This window comes from Equus caballus, chromosome 6 (genome assembly GCF_041296265.1).
Source record: "Equus caballus isolate H_3958 breed thoroughbred chromosome 6, TB-T2T, whole genome shotgun sequence".
In the NCBI taxonomy this organism is placed as follows: domain Eukaryota; kingdom Metazoa; phylum Chordata; class Mammalia; order Perissodactyla; family Equidae; genus Equus; species Equus caballus.
In genome coordinates this window covers 27,157,588-27,182,161 of record NC_091689.1, presented here as the reverse complement: position 1 = coordinate 27,182,161, position 24,574 = coordinate 27,157,588, and the positions used below count along the sequence as shown (strand labels likewise).

The 24,574-nt window shown below is 57.6% G+C and overlaps 1 protein-coding gene across 1 annotated transcript; it reads right to left on the bottom strand.

The window, feature by feature from the left end:
• Positions 1–328: 328 nt before the first annotated feature.
• Positions 329–23,139, bottom strand: GAL3ST2 (galactose-3-O-sulfotransferase 2). The gene is made up of 4 exons (XM_070270761.1): positions 22,369–23,139; positions 5,555–5,638; positions 3,770–4,040; positions 329–3,074 (listed from the first exon to the last, which is right to left on the bottom strand). The coding sequence occupies exons 1-4, from the start codon at positions 22,467–22,469 to the stop codon at positions 2,256–2,258; spliced, it is 1,275 nt and encodes a 424-aa protein (XP_070126862.1). The 5' UTR covers positions 22,470–23,139; the 3' UTR covers positions 329–2,255.
• Between the last annotated feature and the right edge of the window lie 1,435 nt (positions 23,140–24,574).

Below are 24,574 nucleotides of genomic sequence, written 5' to 3'. Positions count from 1 at the left end.
CTTCCAAGCCCTTCGCCTGTGCAAATCCCCCCTGCATCCGGACAGGGGTGACTAACAGGGTGCCAACCAGGGCCCCGGAAGGAGCTGGCCCCCTCACAGGCCTCGCTCCCTCTGCTCGCGGGGTTAATGTTTTAGTTAGATGTCAGCTTTCTCAAACAAGGAGATTTCACATAAAAACCTGTATTCCCAGCTTCTTTTGAAACATCAGAGGGTCTGCCTCCTGGGTTCCCCCCACAGCCATGGCATCACTGGCTGGGTCGAGCATACCCCTCCTGGTCACCCACCCTAACCCCGGATCACAGAGGCCTGGAAATGCCCGTCGGGAAAGGAGTTTCAGCCAGACTCTGAACCCCTGGCTTTTATTGGCTACGTGGGGGCTTCAGCAGGGTAAACGTTCCCTTTGGATGGAGAACCTGAACACAGTGTCGCCGAAGCTCTCTATTACCGCGTGCACTGTACATTGTAATAAATATCCCCATGTTCCCCTCCCAAAAGGCAGCACCAGCCTACATTCCTGCCAACCTCAAAGGTTGACGCCACTGAACTGCCAACGCCACTCATGTTCTTGAGTTCGGTGCCACAGAGGGTGGGTCGGTGCCTGTGGACCTGACGCTGTGGTCTGAGCCTCTCTCTCCGTCTCCTGAGACCAGTCTCCGTTTCTAGGAGCAGCCGCGTCTTCTCCTTATCCTGGACTCGCACGCTCGCCCTGTTAGCTGCGGCGCAGTCTAGTTTCCTTTGGGGGCTGGAGGAGCCTGCCCGATGCTCAGGGCACTGAATTTGACTCTTGTCTTTCCTCAGATCGGGACAGTTTTCCCATTCCTCGCTTGCCTGTAGGGTCTCATCAGTCGCCCTGGCTCTCCTGTCGGGACTCCTTCCTGGGCCTGATTTCCCTTCCCGCCCGCCCTCAGGGTCTCCCGCTGCGTCGTCCTGGGGGTTGTGGATGGTGATCCTCCGCACTGTCTCCTGGCTGACCCCGCCTCTGTGCAGTGTCCATCCTATTCGTCACGGTCTCTATTCCATTTTTTGGAAGTCATTTTTTTCATCAAATATTCTCTTTTATTCTCAAATTCACTGCACCATGTCCTCTACTCTCACTAGAATCGTTCTTCTCAATGTTCCCTCCACTACTGGTGTGCAAGGGAGCTGCCGCCTGCTCTGCTTGTCTCAGAGTCCCCTCCTTCTCTGAAATGCGGGCTCCCCTGAAAGGTGTGGACATGCCTGGACACAGGGGCACTCCGCAAGTGCCCGGGCCCAGCCGACAGGCTGAGGATCCTGACGGGAAGGAAGGGGACTCCCAGAGCCGGGCAGACAGGCCCAGGCTGAGCTGTGACAGTGGCTCTGCTTCCTGGGTGCTCTAGGCGGCCGCTTTTCAAAGGGCACATGGCACCTGACACGGTGAGTGCATGCCACTCTCACCCCGACTCAGCCAGGGGTCACGTCCTGCCAGGCAGGGTGTCCTCAGTCCCTCCCCATGAATGACAAAGAGGGGCGCCTGGAAGCTGCCCTCCTCTGAGACTGCATCCAACGTGGTCTCCATGCTGCAACCAAGGGTGCAGCAGCTGCCCGAGCCTCTGGCAGGCTTTCCCTTCACTGGACACTCGGGGGGACTAACGGGAACTTGGCCTGTGCTCTGGCTAAACCGTGGGTCTCATAAGGAGTCGGAACATCTCTCACTCTAAACCCATTGGGAATAAGCATCCCAAGTCAAATGTCCCAGACCCCGCCCCCTCGTCCCGGCTCCCGGGGCCCGTCTTCGAAGCACTGCCCATGGGTCTGTGTCTCAGTGACCAGCGCCGTGTCTCCGTGGCCGGCAAACAGCAGGGAGCCACTCCGAGCTCCTTCAGGGACCCGGCCCTGCTGCCCAAGGCCCTCCAGATTCCCTGGGCTTGTGTTCTTCCGCTGGGCAGTGTGTCCACACGTGTGCTTTCTGTGGGGAGGGTGTGGACGTGTCATTAAATGTCACTCCCTTTCCTCCCTTGTAGGACTCTTCCAGGTGATGAACAGGCTCACGTCCTCGAGGAGGCATGCCTCTGGTCCCAGATTTGGGCCTTCACCAACAGGTTGCCTGCAGGTGGACAGAGCGGGTGGGTCTCTTCACAGGCGTCTTCACCCTCAAGAGCAGTGGTCTGGCACAGCCTGGGTCCCCGGGTGCCCCAGGAGCCCCTCTCCTAGCCTGAGGCTATGCCCATGGCCTCCCAGGGATGACAGGAGATGGGCTGGTGTCAAACAGGGACCCTCTCCCTGGTGCCAACGCTCTATGGCCCCCGGAGGGGTATGCTCTTGGGGGGCTTTTCTGGGAACTGCAGGGCGTACAAGTGGGCCGTGTACTGGAGCTCGGGGATGACCATCCTCAGACACATCTGCAGCGTCTCATTGTCCAGGCCCTGCCGGATGTTGTAGCCCAGGATGTCGGCCTTGCCCGCCTGATAGGGGCGCAGCCGGGGGTCCGTAATCTGCGAGTCGTTCTTGGGCTCGCCGTCCTGCAGGCACAGGGCCGTGAGCTCGCGCCGCCGCGCCCGCAGCAGGGCCACCTCGGAGCGCAGCTGCCGCGGGCCCAGCTCCGCGCCCACCCTGAACCAGAAGGTGCGGTTGAAGTGCTGGTAGAGGCGCCAGTCCAGGGCGCACCAGCGCTTCACGCGCTCCTGGCTCTCGGGCGTCAGGCTGGTGATGCTGCGCTGGCTGCGTGAGTTGAGCCTGAAGGACACGACGTCGTCCAGCCGCCAGTGCAGCAGGTGCCGCAGCAGCACCATGGACTCGTCGAAGTACTCGGCAATGAGCACCAGCTGGAAGCGCTGCTCCACGTCCGCCAGGCGAGCGCGCACATAGCTCTCCTCAGCCGGTGCGTTGTTGTCGAAGCCCAGGTCGAACCACATGTTGTTCCTGGCATAGACGTTCTGCAGACCGAGGCTCTCGTTGTAGTAAGCCCAGGGCGAGGCCAGAAAGACGTTCAGGCTCTTCGCGCCCTGGAAGGCGGGGACGTGGTTCTTGTAATAGATGAAGGAGGACTCCAGCTGGAAGATGGGGTTTCTGAGGATGGAAAAGTAGAAAGTGCCCTTGGGCATGACCTTCTGCACCTGTTTGGAGACAGAACAAGAAAGGCTGCTGACTCTCCGGGCTCTTTCTGGCACCCAGGAGGCAATGGTCTCTTCTCCCCTGCACTCCACAGCACACCTGTTCTCTGCTCCATCACCTCCCCCACCTGGCCTCCCTGCCTGCAGTCCAAGCCACCTTGCTCCCCTGCCCACCACTCTCCACCGGCATCCAGAATGATCCTAAAACACCTGAGCCAGGTTATGCCCGTCCTCCCCCACCTCTCTCCCCCTGGCTAAGCTTTGGAAGGTCGAGGAAGCCCCCTGAAAGGGGTGACCACTAAGCTGAGACGTAAACGACCAGAGAAAGAGTGCAAAGAGCATCCCCACCAAAGGGGACAGCATGAGCAAAGGTCCTGGGGCGGGAAGCGCTGGACAGGTTGGGAACCAAGAAGAGGCTGGAGAAGAAGAGGGAGAGGGCAGCAGACCAGGAGGTGCCTTTGTCTGATTCCAAAAGCAACAGCAGACGACCGGCAGCCTGGAGAGGCAGTGTGGCCCATGCTGTCTGCACTGGGCCTCACCCAGCCCCCGTGCATGGCTCCTGCCAGGTCCCTGCACACACACCCAGGACCCCTCCCGGCCCATGGTCACACCACAAAGTCACAAAGTGCATTGCAGGCCTGGGGCTGAGTCCCGCCCCCATGCCCTGCGGAGGGCGCACCCCACCCCCCCAGCCGCACCTCCGGCAGGTTAAACCTCAGGTGGTTGCACATGATGTTGAAGCGCTGCTGCAGGCTGGGGCCGTCCTGCTCAACCCCCTCCACGTAGCGCGCCAGGAAGAGCCAGGGGTAGCCAAGGTGGAAGCTGGAGCCAGTGGGCAGCGCCACCGACAGGTTGTGCGTCTCTGCGAAGCGGAAGAGGATGTTGAACACCGTGCTGCTGGCCGTCTTGTGCGTCTTGAGGAACATGACGTTGGTGACGGGTGGCCCCTTGGCCTCACCTGAGAGCAGGCTGGGAGGAGAACAAGGTTGCCATCAGCGAGGGAGCCCCCCGAGCCCCTAATCAACACCCCTAACCCTGAGAGACCCTAACCCAGCAACCCCCAACCCATTCCCCAACCACATGACCCCCAACCACATGGCCCCCAACCCAGCAACCCTCCAACCACATGACCGCTAACCCAGCAGCCCCCCAAACTGCATGACCCCCAACCACATGACCCCCAACCCAGCAACCCTCCAACCACATGACCCCCAACCTAGCAACCCTCCAACCACATGACCCCAACCCAGCAACCCTCCAACCACATGACCCCAACCCAGTGACCCCCTAACCTGCTCTCCCAACTGCAAGACCCCAAACCTAACAAACCACCACTGGTACCCCCGACCTGGAGATACCCCAACCCAGCAACCCTACCACTCACTCCCCCAAACTGCATGACCCCCAAGCCAGCGACTCCCCAGCCTGGAGACCCGCAAACCATCTCCCATGACCATGCTCCCTCCAATCCAAGATCCCCCAACCCTCACTCCCCGTACCTGAAAACACCCCACCCTGTGCTCACCCAACCTAGAGACCCCCAATCCTGCTGCCCTGGAGCTACCCACTGGCACAGACACAACTGCTCCATAAGTGGCTGTACCATCTGCCCCCCACGTACCGCAGGCTGGGCCCCCAACCTCCTGTCTGGCTCCCAGGGCACCTGGCATGGCTCTGGCCTTATGACCTGGGCCACATGTCTGGCATTTCTTGGCTGACCCTTCATGCTAGGACTGTCCAGCCTGACCACAGGGCCAGAGTGGACACTGGTGCCCACTCCTGTGATCTCATGATGATGCCCACCCAGCCTCAGACTCAAACCAGGAGCAGCAGGCACCACCGCCCCCCCCCCCCCCACCCGCCACAGCGCAGGGCCCTAATGCAGGGGAGGGGCCCTGGGTGTTGAGGAACAGGATCCAGAGGCCTGCACTGGCCCTGGGGACAATGGGGGGCCTGGTAAAGAGTCTCAGGGGGCTTTGTCACTCCCCCCTCTGCTGTGGAGATCCCATCGGGGGCAGCGGGGCCAGGGGGAAGTGGCCTGGGGCCACAAGAGGGGGCTGAAGCACTGGGCCTGGGTGGCCATCCATGTGGACCCCAGGTTTCACAGAGGACGTACCACTGGCAGGCAGGGGAGCAGGGGTCCTGACCTCCCCAGACACACCCTGGGCCCCAGCCCTGCCTCCCAGCACCCGGTTGCCCTCTGTACCCAATAGCTGTGCTCAAGACAGCCCCTGCTTGGGCCCAGAGCCCTCCCCAGAGGCCTGGGCAGCTCATTGCCCATGGGAGACACTGAGAGGGCCCCCACAAGGAAGGACCCACTCCTTCTCTTACAGAGGGGAAACTGAGGCCCAGTGGAGAGGCAGGACCAGCCATGGTCACCAGGTAGTGTTGGGTGCCACCCAGAGGTGGGCAGGCTAGGGTCCCAGGCACGGCTCTGAGAGGGGGCAGCACCCAGACTGGGGGATGCCCAATGCAGGACTCACCGTGTGTGCAGTCTAATGTCCACGTGCAGGAAGGTGGCCAGCAGGAATAGGGTCAGGGCCAGGAGGAGGATGGCCCAGAAGCACCTGTGGGCATAGGGAGCCTATCAGCCCCCGAGTCAGGGGCACGGGAGGGGCCAGCACCACCCACTCCCACCACTCCACTTCCCCATCATCCACATAAAGCTCATATTGAACACCTCTGTGTACCAGCCCATGGGGGCCCTGGGGTCCAGGATGAGACCCAGGACAGGTAGCAATCATCTGACTCCACCCCTACAGGGCCCCCCTGCTGCACCCTCCACTGCTCAGAAGCCAGAAGAAGCCAGAGGCAGACTCATTCCCTTGCGGTGGGAGGGCAAGGGGGTGAGCTGACGGGCTGGAGGCCAGAGCAGGTCAGAAAACCCCCAACCCTGAGCAAGGCACCCCGGGAGGCTGTGGCTCCCCAGAGACCCCTGAGCCCACACTCCTGAGGGGCACATCATGGGAGAGGGGTGAGAGGTAGGACATCCTGGCATTCTCCCCCTGGGGGAGGGGAGGGTCCCACAAGAAGAGACCCTCCGAGGGCCTGCCTGGTTGTCAGGAACTCGGCAGGTGGGGTGCTGGCGGTGGTCCTTGGCCTGGGATGCCTAAGGGAGATGCTGTGACCAGATCAGGGAGGAGACAGGGCTCGGACAAGGGATGCCCCATGGAGTCAGGCAAGAGCCCCCATGCCTGGCAATCCCCTGGAAAAGGGAGATGCAGGGCCCCCCACCTCCAGCCTTCCATGAGCTGAGGCACTCACATTCAGGCAAGGCCCCATGGAAGGCTCTGGATGACAAATGGACAGGCCATGAGGGGCCTCCCTGCCCCTCCCCACCCCAGGACCACCTCAGACTACAGGGGGTGGGGGGCCCAGGAGAGGGAGAGGAAACCCCAGAGTGTGTCTCTGTCCATGTCACCCGCATGCAGGCCACCCAAATTCACATCCCCACCCTGGGCTTGCCCATGTTTCAGTGGGGCATCTGAAGGCATCACAGTCGCCAAGATCCAGACCGTGGCTCCCCATCTGCCCCCCAAACCCACCCCCTTCCCCCTCAGCAGCTCCTCTCTGCCCTGTCGGACCCCTCTGGCCCCCACCCAAAGCGAGCATTCAGGGAACCACCGGTCCTCGCCCCCGACGCGGCTGCTGCTGCTACTCCTCTGCTTTGGGGAGGTGACTGACAGGGTTTCTTCATAAACAATCTCAAAATTGAACATAGTCCCAAAAGGAGAATTTTTAACTAATGTCAATTCTAAAGTTCAGACGGAAGCAAATCACACAGTAACAGACAGGAAAATTCTGAAGGATATTGGAGAGGAGTGCCGGGTCTGCCAGATCCTAGAAGGTCCAGAAGACCAGTCTCTGAAGCTACTTGTATTAGCGCAGGACAGGACGAGCCGGGAGGAGGGGCAAGCAATGGCAAAGGGGGCTTTCCAGGGTAGGAGGGGCAGATTTCCCCCTCACCCACTGATCAGAATGAATTCCATTTGGATCAGAGACTTAAACGAGGCGGCACGGCGTGCCCAGGGCTGTCCGCTCTGTCGCTCGTGTTCCCGTTGGTGCCACCTCTCAGAACCTCCGAGTTAAAATGCCAGCGAGGATGTGTCCAGGAATCTATCCTGTAGTCACTGTGTGTCCTTATCTCGGCACCCGATATGCTCTACTGCAGAGTCCCCTGGGCAAAGGGAGGTCACGTGCCTTGCCGGAGGCCACGCGCTTGGACATGGGGAAGACGCCTGTGGTCCAGAGCTGCGTTAACCAGCAGGCCACACTGTCCCCACCCACACAGCGTTCACTGCAGCCAGTCAGGGAATACACAGAAGCCAAAGAAATGCATGGCTTTCCTTCCACACGGGGCAGTGCAGGGAAGTCACGAGGCTGGGGTTCCAGGTGGAAGACCCAGCAGTGACCGAGAGCAGAGCCACATCCAGCAGAACACGTCCAGCGAAAAGACCCAGGTCAGGACGGAGCAGTGCCATGGTGGGGCGGGAAAACCGGGCTGATGCCAGAAACCCTGAGGGTTTGCCCCGGGAAGGGAAACGGGGTGTTGGCTCAGATTTGGAGACAGGACTTTGGTATGACGCCGCCTTCCCGTGGGAAGCGCCATGCCTGGATGCCCAGGGTCTGTTTTCTCTTTAATCAGATTGTCAGCGTTGGAGCTATCAACACAATTTTGGCATTTTCATTATGGAGGTCCTGTGCTTACATTGTGTTTATTTCAATCTGCTAGTTTTTGTTGCCATTATAATGGAATATTTATCCACATTCTGTTTCTTGGTGCCTATTGCTAGAGCAGAACATTTTTTCCAGTGTACATTGTATCCAGTCACTTCACCACGTGGCCCGTCACCTGTTCACTCTAGAATTCTGGTGCCCCTTGGTCTTGGCCACGTCCCTGTTGTCTGGGAGGAGAGGGTGCCCGGGCTCGTCATGTACACTTCCCGACCCAGGCCTGGAACCAGCACATCTCCATCAAGCCCTGGGTCCTATTGGTAGGAAATGGTCTTTAGGGACCATGATCTGGGGGCTGGGGGTGCTCACGGCTCTGGGAAGGTCGTGGTTTCTGGGCCTTCTCATGGGACAGAGCTAGGAACCACACACACAGATGCAGGAGCCCTCGTGAGTTCACACCAACCTGTGCAGCCCCAGCTCCAGCCCACAGCTTTTTTGGTGACCCTCTTCCTTCTCCATGTCATCTCCTTTCTTCCACAGGAGTGTGGTCTCAAAGATACAGGGGATGGTGGAATTCGAGTACCCCAGAATTACTCATTTGTTTCACACAAACTTCAGAGTTAAGCCTTTTTCTGGCATGTGCTGTCCCCTCTCTCCACCACTTTCAGCTTCTCCTACTTCTGCATTTCCAGACCATACAGACACTCTGTAAGCTGTCCCACTCTCACCTCCCCTTCATTCTCCATGTAATTCTCTCCTGAACGGCAGCCCCCATCCCCTCTTTATGACAACAGAGCTCCAGCTCCACCTCAGGGAGACTCGCAAGAGCCAAAGTGGGACAAGTCATGGGCCTTACTAAGCGTTAGAACTACAGGACTGAAGCTCTTCACCTGGGCTTACGCCCGGGGCAGGCGCGATGGGAAAGCACGGGGGTCAGCCCGCACCAGCCAGCCAGCCTGCGCACAGACACGTTGAGATGCAGAAACAGGAGCAGCAGGTGGGACAGCAGCCAAGACAGAGGGAGACGGCAGCTGGCACGGAGTGGAGGCCCAGGGAGCAGGGCCAGTTCCAAAGGGCCCGGTCACTCGCACCAAGTGAGAAGGGAAAAGTTTTCCCAAGCCCCAAAGGGGTGAACTTTCTTGGCACAGTCGGCAGGATTTCAGAGAAACCTACCGGAGACCAACTGCAATCTACACTGAGCTGGCATTTGGTGCCAACAGGGGCCCATTGAGCCCCATCACTGCAGTCTTCAGGTGACCCCAGTGAGTTCTCCTGAAACCCAGACCTCCCTATCTTAAGTCGATGGTCCAGAGTTTATATGAGCCATTTCAAGCCTTAAGGCTAAGTATCTTAAGGGGGTACCAGTACATACTCTAGGTAGGAGGAACCTAGGGGGAATTCCTGGGAAAAAGAAACCTAGGGAAAATTTCCTAGGCCAGGGGAGCCTAAGGAGAACTTGGGAGTGAATGGAGCAGACTGATCTTTTAATTTGGCTTTAAATTGGAAAGAATTGTGCTTATAAATTCTGAATAAACTGCTTGATAGAGAAATGAGAATCTGAATTTATTCACCTCTGAAGAGAAGGGACACCAGCTCCTCCTGGCCAAAAGATGCTCTCAGGTGACTGAGAACCTTGTGGGTGTCAGAGGATCAATCCTTGCAATGCATAGAGCTCCCATAGGGAACTCCACCATCATTCACGTTAATTAATTACGGGCTTGTCCAGGAACGTGCATATGAGAATGGGTCCCCTCTGCACTCCAAGCCCCCACAGCAGTCTTAGACTGCTAGCGGGAGAAACTGAGGCACGTAAGAGACTGTTTATAACCTTTCTTTAGGGAATAACACTCACAAGCAACACATTTCTGACCCACTACACTGTCCCTAGAAATTGTTCAGACTTTATAGTAAAACTAAACTAAAAGAAAAGTGGGAAGTCGAGCTTCAAGAAGCTGAGCAGTTCCCAAGTGGTCAGTCTCCCCTCGGAACTCCTGCTGGCTTTGTGCTGAAACTTTCAAGTGCTTAACGAAATAGGGATAGCTGTAAACAGCTGGCATGGTAACTTGGGAAAATTTAGAACTACAGTGGCCACTGTGGGGCTTCTTTTAAAGAGCCAGACAATAGAGAAATTTTTAAAGAGTCAAGCTCACCACCTTCCAGCACAATTGCTCAAAAACTAAAGGTTCAGGAGGCTGTAAATATTTACATATTTGGTCGGATGGAAATACAGGTTGCACTCCATTCTCGGCTAAGGATCCTCCCAAACTGCTGTCAGCCTCAGGGGAACTACAATGGCCATTAGAAGTGACAAATAAAAATGGCAAGCAATAGGATATATTGGAGTATATGAGGAAGCCATTTGGTATAAACCTAATTCGGCCTGACTTTGTTTTTTCCAAAAGGGTCTGCGTGTGGCCATTGAGCATGCATTGTACATCTGCTTAGACATTTTGAGATAAAGGTGCAGCTTCCCTCCCCCTCCCAACGTTGGCATCTCCTTGAAGATTAAGCATCTTTCTTTAGGCTGGGAACTGATTGCAGTGTTCATCTGTGACCGCACAGCTTGAGGCAACAGACCTGCCAGCCTGTGGGGTTCACTGAGACAGCAGGCCTATCTGCTGTTTCCATCAATCACTGTGCTGACAGAGCAGCCTCGTGACTATTGTAAAAGGGACATTTCAATCATATGTGAAACATACTCTTTGAGGGTATATAACCACCCTGTATAACCCCACTTCTTTGGAGTGCTCTGTTCCTTTGTGGAAAGACTCTCCCGGGTTATAATCCTCAGATTTCAGCTCAGAATAAACTCATCCAAATTTTCATTTATAGATTGGTTATGGATTATTTTCGTCGACAGAAGGAATGCCTGCATTAGGTAAGATTATTTAAGAAAGTGCACTTGGAAGCAAAACCCATAGTACATACACGAATTAACCCATTGGGCACCTCAAAAGATCATTGTATGGGGGAAACAAGACTTTTGGAAACTTTCTCCCACTGTGGCTCATAAAGCCTATACTCACGCTATATGCCCAAAATAGAATCAAGGGAAACTATGTCATGGGTCACAAGGCCACTTTCCCCTCGTAAGGGACCCTTTGTGGTATGGCAATTGGACTTTGTTCAAATGCCACCATCTCAAGGAGAAGTATATCTTACAACAATCTGTATGTTTTCACATTGGCTTGAGGCTTTCCTCTCAGAAGAGCAACGGCTTTAGGTAAATTATTATTGGAAAGGATAATTCCTGTTTGAGGAATTCCTCCCGAGTCACACAGTGACCAGGGAACTTATTTCACCAGACAAGTAATTAAGTCTATTTGTGACATTTGGCCCCTAATGCAACATGTTAACTAATAGCACAATCAAAGCAATTGGCAAAGCTTTCAGAGGCCTTTAATCTCTCACGATCAAAGGCTCTCCCACTAGCCCTCCTCAGTCTTAGAGCAACACCCTCTGGTAAACATCGCCGTCCTCTTTTGAGATAACTGGACGGCTTATGCAATTAGATAAAGGGATGTATGAACCAACTTTGCTTAAAGGAGATATGTTACATTATTGTCGAGGTCTCATTGAGGCACTTAAAACAATTGAGAGGTTAGTAGCTGACTCTTTTCACAGTGAGCTCCTGGGAAGACCTTACGGATCATGGACTACAATCTGGAGATTTTTTTGTTTATTAAAAAAGACACCAGATAAAAGACTCTTTGCATCCCTGTTGGAAAGGACCATACATACCAGGTACTTTTAACCAGTTCATGAGCTGCAGAATCAAAAGGCATAACTCATCGGGGCCAGCCCTGTGGCATAGTGGTTGGGTCTGGCACGTTCCACTTCCACAGCCCGGGTTCAGGGGTTCAGATCCCGGGCACCGAACTACACCACTCATCAAGCCATGCTGTGGCAGCAACCCTCGTACAAAATAGAGGAAAGATGGCACAGACGTTAGCTGAGGGCAAATCTTCCTCAGGAAAAAAAAAAAGGCATAGACTCATGGATTCACATTTCCTGTTTTTAATACAAAGGTTTCTCCACCTGAGTGGATTTCAGTTCCTATTTCTGATACCCAGCTTCAACTGACCTGGTGACCACTAAGCTGCTAAGCATCTTGTTACAGTAGTAAAAAGAGACATTCTTGTCATATGTGATGGATGCTCTTTGTTCGAAGACAGTACATAACCACTCTGTACAACCCACTTCTTTGGTGGGATTGTCCTCCAACCTGGGCTGTAGTCCTCAAAGTTGGCCCATAATGAACTCACTCCAATTTTGATTTACCTATTGATTATGGATTATTGGCGTCGACAACTTCTAGGAGGCCATGCTGGGGTCACAGGGTCACGCACAGTGTTCCTATACTACAGTCAAGCCACTTCTGCTGAACTCACTGGACCCTCCCAGGGAAGATGGCTAATTTTCTCCTGGTACTGAGGACAAGGAAGCCCCAGTAGTTTTATAGCCCCATATAGTTGGAGTTTAACCCCTCCTGGACAAGCGTGCGTGGAACCTTAACAAGGCTGGTTTCTCCCCTCTCCATCTACTCAGGCATCACCTGTTCCACCACGTAAAACTCCCCTCTGCAAACACGGCATGTTTATGCGCCCATTACAGAGAAGTTTACTTAATTCTAGCACAAACTGACCATCTGTCTGAAATTTCTGCTTTAACATTTACAATGCCCTTTGGCCTTGAGGCAACATAGATGTGTCTTGGTTCTTCGCAGCTGCCCAATTAGGAGGACGAAGCCTTGAGAGAAATGCAGGTTTCTAAAGAGACATTCGTCCTTCGCCCAAAGACCTTCTGGTCCAAACGCCTATGGGGTAAGTAGGATGGTGGGTGTTGGAGCAGCCAGGGAAGGCATTCGCCTTGTGGGACCTGATGGTCAGCCCAGCGGGGCCGAGGCCCTTGGCTGAGCCTCGGGGCTGCGGCAGGAAGCCACCTCCGGGGCCGCAAATGGGTAGCGTGCTCTGCTGAGATGAGGGACAGGGTGCGGAGGAGCAGCTCCCCGGCCTGCTCTCTCTCGCACATGGGAGTGACTCAGCTGCTCTTTCTCTAAGGAGAGTTCAGTGGTTGCTCAACTTTAAAGGGGTGAACAGTTTGGTATGCAGAATGCATGTCAGTAAAGCTGTTTAAGAAAATAAAAATAAATTTTAAAAATATTTTTAAAGAATTCAGCTGCTAAACAAAAAAAAAGCAATTTGAAAGCCAATAATTGTGGAAACAAATAATTAAATAGAGCTGAAAATGATAAGCCCCGTGACATACTTCCGAGTGCTCTCAGCTGAAGGGGCTTCCGACAACCCCCGGGAGCTTGCTGTTCAGACCAAGGGTCCTCTGTGGCTCCCTTTTCTTATCAGAATTTGGATAAATTCCAAAATTCCAGAAAACCTCACACTTCCTGCATCTGGAACCCTGGGGTATGTGGTGGGGGTGGGGGCTGCTGCCCTTCTAGAGAACGTCTGAGAGGTTCGTTTCCCACATTGCCAGCCATCTGACCACAGCTCTGGGTCAGACCTTGCTGTCAGGGATCACAAAGTGCAGGTCCCAGCAAGTGGCACCAGCAGCAGCCCGCAGCAGAGAGGCCCGGGGGCCAATCGGTCTGCCAGGTGTGGTGTTGGTCCAGTTCCGGTGAGGGCCAGTTGGGAGAGCGCCAGGGCCCCCGAGGCCAGGGCCCTGGGGAGCAGCCGGCTGACAGGCGAGTGCCTCCAGGTGGGGCCATTCCCAGGCCGTTCAGGGAATGTTCCTGGGCATCTGGGTAAGAACCAATAAAAGATCTAAAATTCTGGATAACAAAGTCTTAAGACATCCTACCTGCAGCTCAGGAAACTTGTGGTTTTGATAATCTTGTTTACTGTGAGTGAGATCCATGAGGGTTTTCATGGAAATTGGTTTTTAGATCCAGGATCCCACACGTCCCTGCAGTTCTGTCTAACCAGCTCGTTAGATGTGAACATTCACCTCCGTGGGGCAGTAGAGGCCACAGAACCAGATGTCTGGCCATCAATCAGTGGTCGGCCAATTTTAGCTAGAATCTAGAAAAACAATCGTGAGCCTCATCTCAGCTTACAAAACCCAGCACTACAGGTTGAAAGTTCTAGGAGGCCTTGGGCCACACCTGATCATCCGCCCTGCCCTCTCTCTCCCCTGGGTCGTCCCGTCACCTGAGGAAAGCAGAATGCCCTGGAAAGGGCCACAGCACCCCCACACGGTGGTCAAGCGTTACAAAGCCTTCCACTTGTCCTCTGGGTTTTTTCAGAACCAATTCTCCCTCAGCTGATCCAGGGCCCCAGCCCAGGGCTCATGTGTAGGATCCGGAGTCATCAGATAAAGCCACGCCCCAAGGCGGTCACTGCTGTCTGTCCATCCATCTCCCTTCACCTGGGCTTAAGTCCCAAGTGTGCAGTAGGGCATGGGGACAAGCTGAGGGGGTGGGTGCAGTGGGAGCCTTTAATTAGCTGGGGCTGAGGACAAGACTGAGCAGTTACTCAGGGCTCCCTCCCCACAGACAAGTATTTGGCCGGAAAGGCTGAATCCTCAGGAAACCAGGACCCCCCCCCCAGGCCCCTCAGCTCAGCGCTCTGAGAGATCAGCAAGGAGCCAGCCTCCAATGACCCACAGACAGATCAGCACGAGGCAGGGGGCAGCTCCCGGCGCTGAAGACCTCGTCCAGCGCCAGGGTGGGTGGAAACCGTAGGCCAGCAAGTCTGGAGCACAGAGCCCCATAAAGGCCAAACCGTCCATCCAAACTCAACACCCCAAGTGATAGCAGGAAGGAGTGTGGGCCACCCACCCCTAGGGATTCTTCTAGAAAAAGGAAAGAAGGCCAGATTGTCCCTGCCTGCAGGATGTGACACAGAGATGCCGTCCCCACAACCTCTCCCCACCTGCCACCCTCCCATCAAGATGCCAGTCCATTTCCAAGACGCTGGCCAGTTTGTCACCTCGGGTGACCACAAAGTCTGCTGGATGCCAGTGCACCCTCCGCTGCAATGGGGCTATGGGGCAAGGGGACCATGTGGCTGGTGCCTCCACTGGCCCTATAGGTGCCAGCATCCTGGACTTGAGACCTGAAGCTCTCAGTGTTGCTCCTGCCTCAGCAGCCCAAGGAAGGTGCCACTCGTGCCCCCAGTACAGCTGAGAGAGTTCTACTGCCAAATGGGTGAGTCAGATCCTCTAGGGCCAGGCTGGAGAAGGAGGAGGAGGGTGGGCAGGGCATTCAACTCCTGGTCTCCCCTGAGCCCCGGGTTCCCTCCCCAGCACATGGGGCCACCTCGGAGCCCCAGGTGAGCCCCCAGGAGAGGCGGCCTCATGGCCCCTTCCCCAGACCCCACAGACCACAGCCTCCCATCCTGCCACTCAGCCCTGCCTCAACTGGGTCAACGTGAGGGTGGTGGGGTCACGCCCTGCCCTCTGGACCCCTGCAGTGTGTGCGACCACCAGGCAAAGGGAGGGTCGGTGGTCACTGCTTTTGCCGCAGAGGCTGAACGTGAGGCTGGTGTCCTGACGCCTCCTCTCTCCTGGTGGGGCTGCTCCCGGCAAGAACCAGTGGCCCATGATGCTGGGAAAATGTGAGACAACTGGCAAAGTACTTTCAATTTGGCCCTCCCAGAAGGTTCCGTGGCTCTGAGAGCTGCCCCGGGGCAGATCAAGCCTGGTGCTCACAGAGACGTGCCAAGGCCAGGAGGCTAGGAACCAAGCCACTCCCAGGGCCAGAGTCAGGAAGAATGTGACCATAGGATCTTCAGACTTCCGCCTTCCTCAGTGCTGGGCAACATCCTCCTCCCGCCCTACGACAGGCCCTCAAGGCCAGGGCAGTCAGCCACAGCGGTCAGGATGGCTACGTCTCAGAGCTGCAGAGTCACCTGCCACACATAGTGCCTTCCGGAAGGCGTGGACCTGAGCCCATCCCGTGGGTGGCAGGAGCTTCTCTCTGAGCGTCTCTTTCAGCTGGTGTGTCTCTCAGTTGGTTCCTTGGCTAATGGACTAGGAAACCGCGAGGGCTGCTGTCCCCCATCAGACAGGCTCCTGAACAGCCCCCTCCCCCTGGCCCAAGCCCCCCTCCCCCAGACCTGCACCAGCAAGCGGCCACACCCGGCGGGCGCCCCATCTCAGCGGGCCCACTCTGTAGACACCCGTCCAGTGCTCAGTCAGGGTGACACGCACAGACAGGCCAGCGTACTGGCCGTGTGGGGACAGACTGTCAGGCTCCAGGGTGCATTTCGGGCACAAACCAGGCTTTTCCCGAGAGCACTGGTGACTCCTGACAGCAGGAGTCACCCCGACCAAACGAGGCGGGGGGCAGGGCAAGTGTCCTGGCTGCCGGGCATCAATCATCCCCAGCCGGGCCCGTGGCTCTGAGCCAGGAGGAACCGATCTGACTCTCCCTTGGGCCTTCTTTCCCACACTCCCCATCCACCCACATGTGGCCACCACAGTCGGGCACCAGCAGACCATTGCCAGGTCCCCCTTGCCCTGTCCCCTGCCTTCCCATACTGCCCACCCACTGTTCCTCCACCCCTGGAGCTGGTCCCAGAGCCTAGAGCCAGAGTCATGCAGCCACCACCACCCCCAGGTCACACAGCCCCTCACCAGCATGACTCCCCAGGGTCACACAGCACCCCCGGGTCACACAGCCCCTCATGAACACAACTACCCAGGGCTCACCACTCCAGGTTATGTTTGTGCCCCAGAAACAGAGCCGAGCCTCAAACAACCAGAGGCAGGTTTTCAGCAAACCCTGAGCAAGCGTTCCAAGGCCAGGACTTGGGGACACCTGGGTGCCCATTCCAAAAGCCTCTGTACAGTCAATGACTCCATGGCCTTGGGTGGGATCCCCGGCAGCGACAGGAGCCTGGCAGGGATGCCCCAAAAATCAGGGGTGACCTTGACCCTCACAGCAGCTGAGGAGGGGTTTGTGCCTTAATCCATCACAAGCCAGGAGCCTGTCAAGACTCCACAACCCACTGGGCCAGGAAGTCTGCTCTCAGCTCCCTGCAGCCCCTCCCACGGCCCAGAGCCCCAGACTCTCCCTGCCCAAGGTTGACCCCCTGCCCCTGGATGTGGCTGCTTCTGCCTGTCAACAAACCAAGAGTGCGGCAAGCGAGATGAGCTCCAAATGTTTGCACAATTCAAGGAAAATAAACAAGAAGCTCTGGACAGTAGTGCTGTTTGGGGTTGTGGGGACAGTGATTCAACAAGGCTGAAGGGACTCAGGGAGCCCCTTCCTTCAAGGGCTTTGAGCTAAACCCATGAGCCTGGGATGTGCAGGACGGCCGCTGCCCTGGTCTTGTGTCAGAGCGGCCATCTGTGGGACCAGCCGCGGCAAACCTGTTCCCTGTCCCGCCCAGCTCCCCCAGGGCCCCTCAGCTGCCATGTGCACAGGGGGCCAAGGGCAGCCAGAGGGACCCGGGCTTGGCCCCCAACTAATAGAGTGACCCTCCCCGCAGGCTTTGTGCCTCCTCACAGTGTGGTGACAACCTCCACATCCCCAGGGAGGGGGACACCTAGGACCCTCCCCCTCTTGGTCAGTCCTCACCTGAGAAAGGGGAGTGGTGTCTTCAAAGAGGTTGGTCATGCCAAGCTTGGAGCCCACAGGGAGGGTGGGGATGGGCGAGAGGAGGGCACTCAGCGGCACTGGGATCTCCCAGAAGCACTCGGGGGCAGCCAGAGGAGTGAAATGCAAATCTTTTCCAGACCATACCACCTCCCTCCAAACCCAGACGGAGAGGAAAACTCTGAGGCCCTGTTCATACAGGGGAAACAGCACCATTTGTTCCCAGAGCTGGCAGGGCTGGGGCACCCAGACCCCGTGAGGGGGAACTCGCTCTGGAAGCTCAGGACTCCCCTCTCACCCAAGCGACTGCCCTAAAATGCACATGTGGGCAACTGGCCCCGAAAAGTGTCAGGGGCTCAGCGAGGGACTCACTGACACAGGGAAGCACCGGAGGGGCCCAGCCACATGAAACTGACCGCAGCCCGGAGGCCAGGAGGTCCCAGAGCCCCAGTAGCCACTCACTTGGCCTTCAGCCAGGACACTAAATCATCGTCTCCTCATCCCTAGGCCTTGCATCCCTCCAGAGGCTCAGGCCCAGGCCCAGGCTGGGAAAGGACAGGGAGGGGTCCTTGCTATCTGAAATGAAGCCCAAGGAGGGTGATTCAAGGGAGTAATCATGAGAAAAACCCCCAAATCCAGTGACTTCTTTTGCAAGACAAACAAGACAGCTGGTTTCTGCCAGGTTCTCAGAATATCAAGGACTAAAGAAGTGTTTTGTTTCCTGCACTGACCCAGCCGCCTGGCTTACCTCTGCATGCCGCCCAGCGTGAACAGCATGCTGGCAGGTCCAGGTCAGGCCCACTGCCCACTGCAGTCGCTGCCAGCTCGCGGCCCCTGGACACAGGCACCAGCTGGGTGCCGCGCTGCACAGAGTCTGAACCTGACTCCCAGAGCAGGTCACCTGTAGCTCAGGTGTGAAGCCACGCCCTCCACCTCACCCCTGTCAGAGGGCTTAACGTTTGAGTCTCAGGAAAAACCTGGCTTTCCCTGGGCCCTGGCTGGCGCTGGCACAGAGTCTGGGCTTCTCTACAGGCCTCCCGTCCCGGGTCGCGGCTGGAAGATCAGCCACGGTGGAGGGCTGGCCCACCGGGCTCCCACCTGCTCACCTGCCCACCCCCAGGGTTCAGTGGGCCCAGGGTGGGCTCAGAGGGAGCTGGGGGCACCATTGAGGGCCCCTGGATCCAGAATTCAGGACCAGACGCAATTCTTCGTGTGTGAAATGACAGTTGAGCGTCAGTCGACAGCTTTGAGGATGAATAAGGGAATTATGAGACCAAATTTAAGAGCTTTTCTCCTCTCTCTTCTTGAAAGCTGGCTTTATACAATGAGAAAATTTAACTGTTTTTTACATCTGGGGCTGGGAAAGAACTTTCAAAAGAGGACACCGCAATAGAAAACAAAAATATTAGTAGATTTGACCACATGAAAATTCGTTTCTTTCTTCAGGAAATAAATATTCAAAGACAAATGCAGACTGGGGGAAATATTAGCAGCATTTTGACCAAGGGTTAAGTCCAAGAGAAAAAGACAAATATCCACATAGCACAATAGGGGGTACACATGGAGGCCTCCCCACACCAGGGCGGCCCTGGTTATCAGCGAGCCAGGAGCAGGCCAGCACCTCCCCACACACACTTGGACATTGCTGTGGCCGAGCACCAATGGTGTGTCCTTAGGCTGGGCCCATGGGCCGCCCTCCCACCAGGCCCCCTCTCTGTGCCACTCTGAGCCCTTTGGCAGCCCCACTGCCCTGGCCAGTGACTGGCACAGAGGGTGCAATAGAAATAAGGGGGATGGGCTGAGGGGCTTGGAGGAGAGAGGTGCTGTGGGAGGAGGCAGGCTCCGGAGATCCCCCTGCCCTTTCGGATGTAGGGGCATCTCACCCGGTGTGCGCGCTGCATCACACTCTCCCCAGGAGCTCCCAGGGGCCACGGCTTGGAGGGCAGGGGGTCCACCTCCCAGGACAATCCTCCACTAAAAGGGCGGAAGGAGGACGAGACCCCGCCTCTTGTCCCGGGGAGGTTCTGGGAGGGGCTTTGCTTTGGGGGAGTGGGAGCCAAGCACCATGCCTTTCACTTCTGTGACGGCCGGAGGGTGTTGAAAAGAGAAAAGGCGAACACGGCCAGAGAACGGCAGGAAGCAGTCCACAGACGGTACCCTCCCTCGCCAACAATCCAGGAAGCAGACCCAAATGAGGCGCCCAGACTACTGCACAGTTGAACTGTCTGCATTGTTGCTGTATTCGTCAGCAATTCCCCCACCAACGCTGCATCGCAAACCACCCTGATCCTCGGTGGCTCAACAGCAAGCATGTGTCCTCATGCTTGAGGGCCGGGGGCTGTGCCTCTGCTGACGTTCTACTTCAGTCCCTAGAAGCCACCCAGGTATGCTCCTTCCATGGAGAATCTCAGGGAGACTGAGACCACATCTCATGCTCTCTGCATTGCCGCCCCTCATATCTCACCGGGTAGTGAAGCCACATGGCCGAGCCCAAGGTCAAGGGGGAGGGCATCGGTCCACCACAAAGCCACGGCCACACGGGTGGATTGCTCTCCCACAAGGAGCCTTTCACAGGGGAGGGTATGCAAGTCCTTGTGGAACATTTCAGACACTCACTGATGTAACAGCACACAGTGTGGCCATTCCAAGAGGCCGTTGGGCCTGAGGTGCTGGCTTAGCCCCCAGACCCAGCCATGTGATATGTACTGGATGGAGACAGGGAGCGGCGACAGTGACTCTCCAGCACCCCTGGGAAGGGTTCCCACTGAGGGAGGGGCGTGGCCACAGACCCCGGGCCGTCTGTAGGCACTCCTCCCCTCTGGTCCCAGGGTCCCCCCTCCATCCCATCCTGGCCACAGTGTCCTGCTCTCTCGCCCTTCTCAGTCCTCTCTCCACAGCAGGGAGCCCCAGGGGAAGGTTTGGGTCATTGGGTCCAAAGGACACCTGGTCCTCCCAGCTACAAGAGCTGAGGGTTCCTCTGCTTTCTCTGGGTCGCCCCTCCCTGGGCAGGGATGCAGGTGTCTGCGCAGCTCCTCAGGGAGCCAGGGTGGAGCAGATAAGCCAGGGAAACAGCCATCATTACATTACGGCCGAGAAGTGCCATTCCTCTAAATCATCAGGGAGCACACGGGGCATGGGGCTCCCCTGTCAGGGAAAGGAGTATTCTGAATGACCAACCAAGAGTGGCCAAATGTCCATCCATTTACAGACAGAAAGGAGCCCCCAGTGAGGGCCAGGACCCTCCAGCATGGGGGATGCCTCAGGACAGAAGTGCCAAGACCCCACTCCCCCTCCTGCTGGGGCCGTCAGATTACTTTCCTCCAAATTTATTGTTTGCTATAACCTTCACCCTAACCCAACCCTCCAGCATAGTCAGCAGCCGCATCTCACAAGATCAAGTTCTCAGGCCCTTTGACACCTGGTGATGGGGCCCAGGAGAAATAGTTGCTGTGCTGAGACCCCGAGAAGCCCCAGAGTTCCAACCTGAGGCCAGGGAATCACAGGACCACCTGCCCTGGAGACTTAAGTGGGGGCCTGGCTCCGAGTCCTGGGGTATTGGCACAGATGGTGACAGGGGGCTGGGGTCAGGGCCGTGGGGCCTGTGGAGAAAGCCAAGAGCTGTAAGCCGGGTCCAGGAGCGAGGCCTGGCAGGAAGCCACAGCTGCTGCCATTAGCACGTGGTGTCCAAAGCCACCAGCCCCCAGAGGACCCTGCAGGAGCCGCCAACAGAAGAGAGAAGTGGTGAGAGGGCCTAGCCTCAGGGCTGGGAGGCTGGAGAGGAAGAGGCAGCTAAGGAGACTCAGGAGGAGGTGGGAAGGAGGAGGTGGGAGGAGAATGGGAGGATCTTAGGGGGCTTGGCTGCCAAGGGCAGCTGACAGTTGAGGAGGAAGGGGACCAAGGACTGACCACAAGGTCAGTGGGGGATGGGGAAGCCGGCAAAGGGAGGAGGGAGGTGGTGGGGGATGAGGCAGAACACACGACTCCTGACTGCTCAGTCCAGGGTTGGGGGGGCTCCAGGAGAGGAGACACGAGCGAGCACATCAGTGCCCATGGGAGCTGCCCGGACAGGGGCCCTAGGGACGCAGGGCAGAGAGGGGACACCGCCAGGGTGCAACGCTGTCCCCACAGCTGCGGGAGCTGAGCCAGCCCTGGGGACAGCGGGGACTCGGCCCTCCTTTCTCCGGAGCAAATTGGCACCCCCATGGCAACTGGAGCTAGGGAGCAGCCAGTCCTCAGTGGCCATGTGCAGCCTTGTCTGTACCAGCAAGTACTCAGCCATCTTGGCGGCCTTGGTCCACCTCCCACCCACCTGCCTGCTGGAGGCTGTGAACACAGAAGACTGGAGGAGAAACGGGCCCTCGTTGTCCTGCTAACAACTGTAAGCTGAGCCAGGTCCCTTCACCTCAGCCCCTCTCCGCACACTCACATCCCTCTTCATGTGAGTTGCGGTCTCGGGAGCCATACCGGCCCCTTCACGTCCCTCCACCCCCTCACTGTCATCAAGAGTCTATCCTGGACCCCCTGAACCCTACCTCCTCCCCCTCCCACCCCTGGCTAGGGGGTCTTGGGCAGGCTCTTGATGTCCCTCCTCTGACCCTCCGAGGCCCACGGGTGGGATGAGGGTGGGACAGCACCTTGGGCAGCCTGTGCTCCAGAACAGTGAGAGGACGGGGCTTCTTGTTCAGTCCCACAGGGGCCCCCACATGGGGTAGATGTCTCCCTGGAACCCACAGGGGCCTGTGCCTTCTGCCCTGTAGCTGGTGACCCTGCAGGCAGGACCAGGGTGGCCGCCCAGCAGCCAGAAGAGATGGCCAGCCTAGGAGGGAGGCCCACTGCCACTGCCTGCAACGCCACAGGCCCCTGGCGTCTATCCTGAGAAGGGGCCTGGATGGAGGACAGCAGTGTCACCCACCAAAGGCCACCCCAGGGGAGGCCGGGGGGCAGCATGGACACAGGCTCCCAGAGATGCTCAGGCCTGGCCTCACTGGCATCAGAGACCCTCAGCCAGGAAGCCGCAGCCCCCTCCCCACTCGCCTAGGGTGCCCCACGGCCTCCACCCCTGCTTACCTCCGCCTGCAACCCCAGGTCATGGTGCGGACGGCAGGCAGTGGGCAGCTCTCCACCTGGACATTCCCTGCACCCTCCGCATTCCTCCCTCTGGGAGTCATGAGGGGCCGCCTGCTCCACCTTTGGAGGGAATGCTCCCTTCCTGCCCAGCCCCCAAAACATCCAGTACTGTCACCAGGAGTGTCTGGGAGTCCCCTCTCCCATCTCAGCACTTACAGATGATGGGGCCCAGGGGCACCGTGCTCTCAAGTTAGGGTCCCAGCTCCCCAGACCTGGGCAGGAAGAATGGGCTGAAGTGGGGGGCCCAGGGTCCCTTCCCTGCACCCCACTGCTCAGAGGAGGGCTGGGGGAGCAGAACAGGACAAAGCAACGTGACAGATGCAGTGGCAGCCCCCAACCCCAGACAGGGCCCAGGTGGGCTCAGGGCCGGAGAGAGGGGGCCACCTGTGACCCATGGGTCCAGACCCGGAGCCCCAAGAGACCAAGGTCTGGGGGGCTCCAGATCACTCACCAGCAGACCCAAGGGGCAGACGGAACACCAGGAAGATGTGAGCCAAATCTGGGGTCAGGCACGGCACAGCCATACCCTGAGGACCCGAGGTCACCTCCGTGCCTGCCAGCTTCAGGCCCACACCACCCCACCCTGGGGGCCACCTCGCATAAGGGAGTTTACCGTTTACCACGTGCTGAGTGAGCTCTGCCTCCCCCAGACCAGCCCTGCTCACACTTGTGGCTCCTGCGCCAGACATGTGGCCTGGGTCCCATGGGGATGGCCGGCCTCTGGGCCAGACCCAGGCGGGAGGGGAGGCCGGGGAGGCCACGTGTTCCCTTGGCACTGCCCAGCACCCCAGGATGCGGCCGGCGCCACTGGGAAAGCAGAGGAGATGAGGGTCAGATCTCCTCTGGGTTCACGTCCAGGTCTGGGTGCAGGAGGCTCCTGTCCCTGGGGCTTAGGGGAGAGGAGTTCTGCCCCAACCTGGAGGGCAGGGGGGCCGTGGGCAAGGGGCTGGCAGGGCCCTCGGGCAGGAGGGGCTCGGTCCAGAGATTCAAGGTCACATCCCGTTCGCCAGGCCCGGGCTCAGGGGAGTGAGCGCCAGGACCTCTGCCAGCTGGTCACCCAGCAGCGTCCACAGAGGGCCCCACAGGTGGCACCCCCCTGGGCCTTGGCTTTGCACCGGGCACGGGAACTTCCCCCCCAAGGCCTGAGTCAGGAGCGGGGCCAGTCCCCAGGGCCGGGCACTGCCGCCCAAGCATCTCCTGCCCCAGCTCTGCTTCTAGGCCAGAGGGAGCCGAGTATACAAGTGGCCTGGCTAAACGGGTGCCACCCCTCCTTCCAGTCACACTCAGACCCATCTGCAACCCATCTCTCTCACTGTCCCAAGGGCCCATGGCCACAGAACCCAGAAGGCAGCTCTGGGCACTGCACACTCTGCCCGGAAACAAAGGGATGTCATCTGATATCTGGGCCACTGTCCCAGCTATTTGCACACCTCTGGACCAGGGCCAGCAAGGAGGAGAGGCAGGCCCAGGGCTCGGGGCTCAAGAGACGGGCTTTGTCCTGCTGACATTCCTGACCCCCGGCTTCCTTTCTCCTTATGTGATGTTTTGCGTGCGTGGCCTTGAGGATCTGGACAGTGCAGAATTCACGTGCTCGGCCTTGACGTGCACTCCACCAGATTCCGTGATGTCCCATGGCTGCTAGGAACGTGTTCCCCGAAGGCAGGAGGCCACGCTGCCCGCAGCCCGCAGCCCGAGGACCTGTGGTGCCGTCCAGACAGTCTAGGTCCTCACAGCTTTCAGCCTGCGTCAACCTCCAGATTCGGAGAGGCCTGTCGTCTACCCAGACATGACAGGGTTTTGTCAGATTTTCCTGCCAGCTCCAACAGTTCTTTCTGGAAGTATGAAAATTCAGGAAATCTTGTCTCTATGAGTGCACGTTTTATCATCATGAACAGGGTGTGCGCCAGCAGGCTTCCTGTCCCATGCTCCACTTTGCCTGGCTGTGCTGCGCTTCACGGATTCAAAGTCACCATCAACTTCAAGACGACAGAAGAAAAGTTGGGGGGGTGTCAGAGAGGCCCCTGCCCCCCAGGTTGCATAATCAAGAAGTGAGCCATCACATGCAAAGGGAAAGCAGAGAAAACAGTATGTCCCACCCTCAGCACTGTGAGCTCCAGGAACAAATGCCCAGCAGGAGGCTGGTGGG

What these genes read in the sequence shown, in the direction of transcription:
- GAL3ST2 (XM_070270761.1), bottom strand. Translation starts at nt 22,469, where the DNA reads ATGACTCCCAGAGGGAGGAATGCGGAGGGTGCAGGGAATGTCCAGGTG. An exon ending in GACATTAGACTGCACACACG is followed by an intron (nt 4,041 to 5,554) that starts GTGAGTCCTGCA and finishes TTCTCCTCCCAG; the next exon opens with CCTGCTCTCAGGTGAGGCCA. An exon ending in TGAGGTTTAACCTGCCGGAG is followed by an intron (nt 3,075 to 3,769) that starts GTGCGGCTGGGG and finishes GTCTCCAAACAG; the next exon opens with GTGCAGAAGGTCATGCCCAA.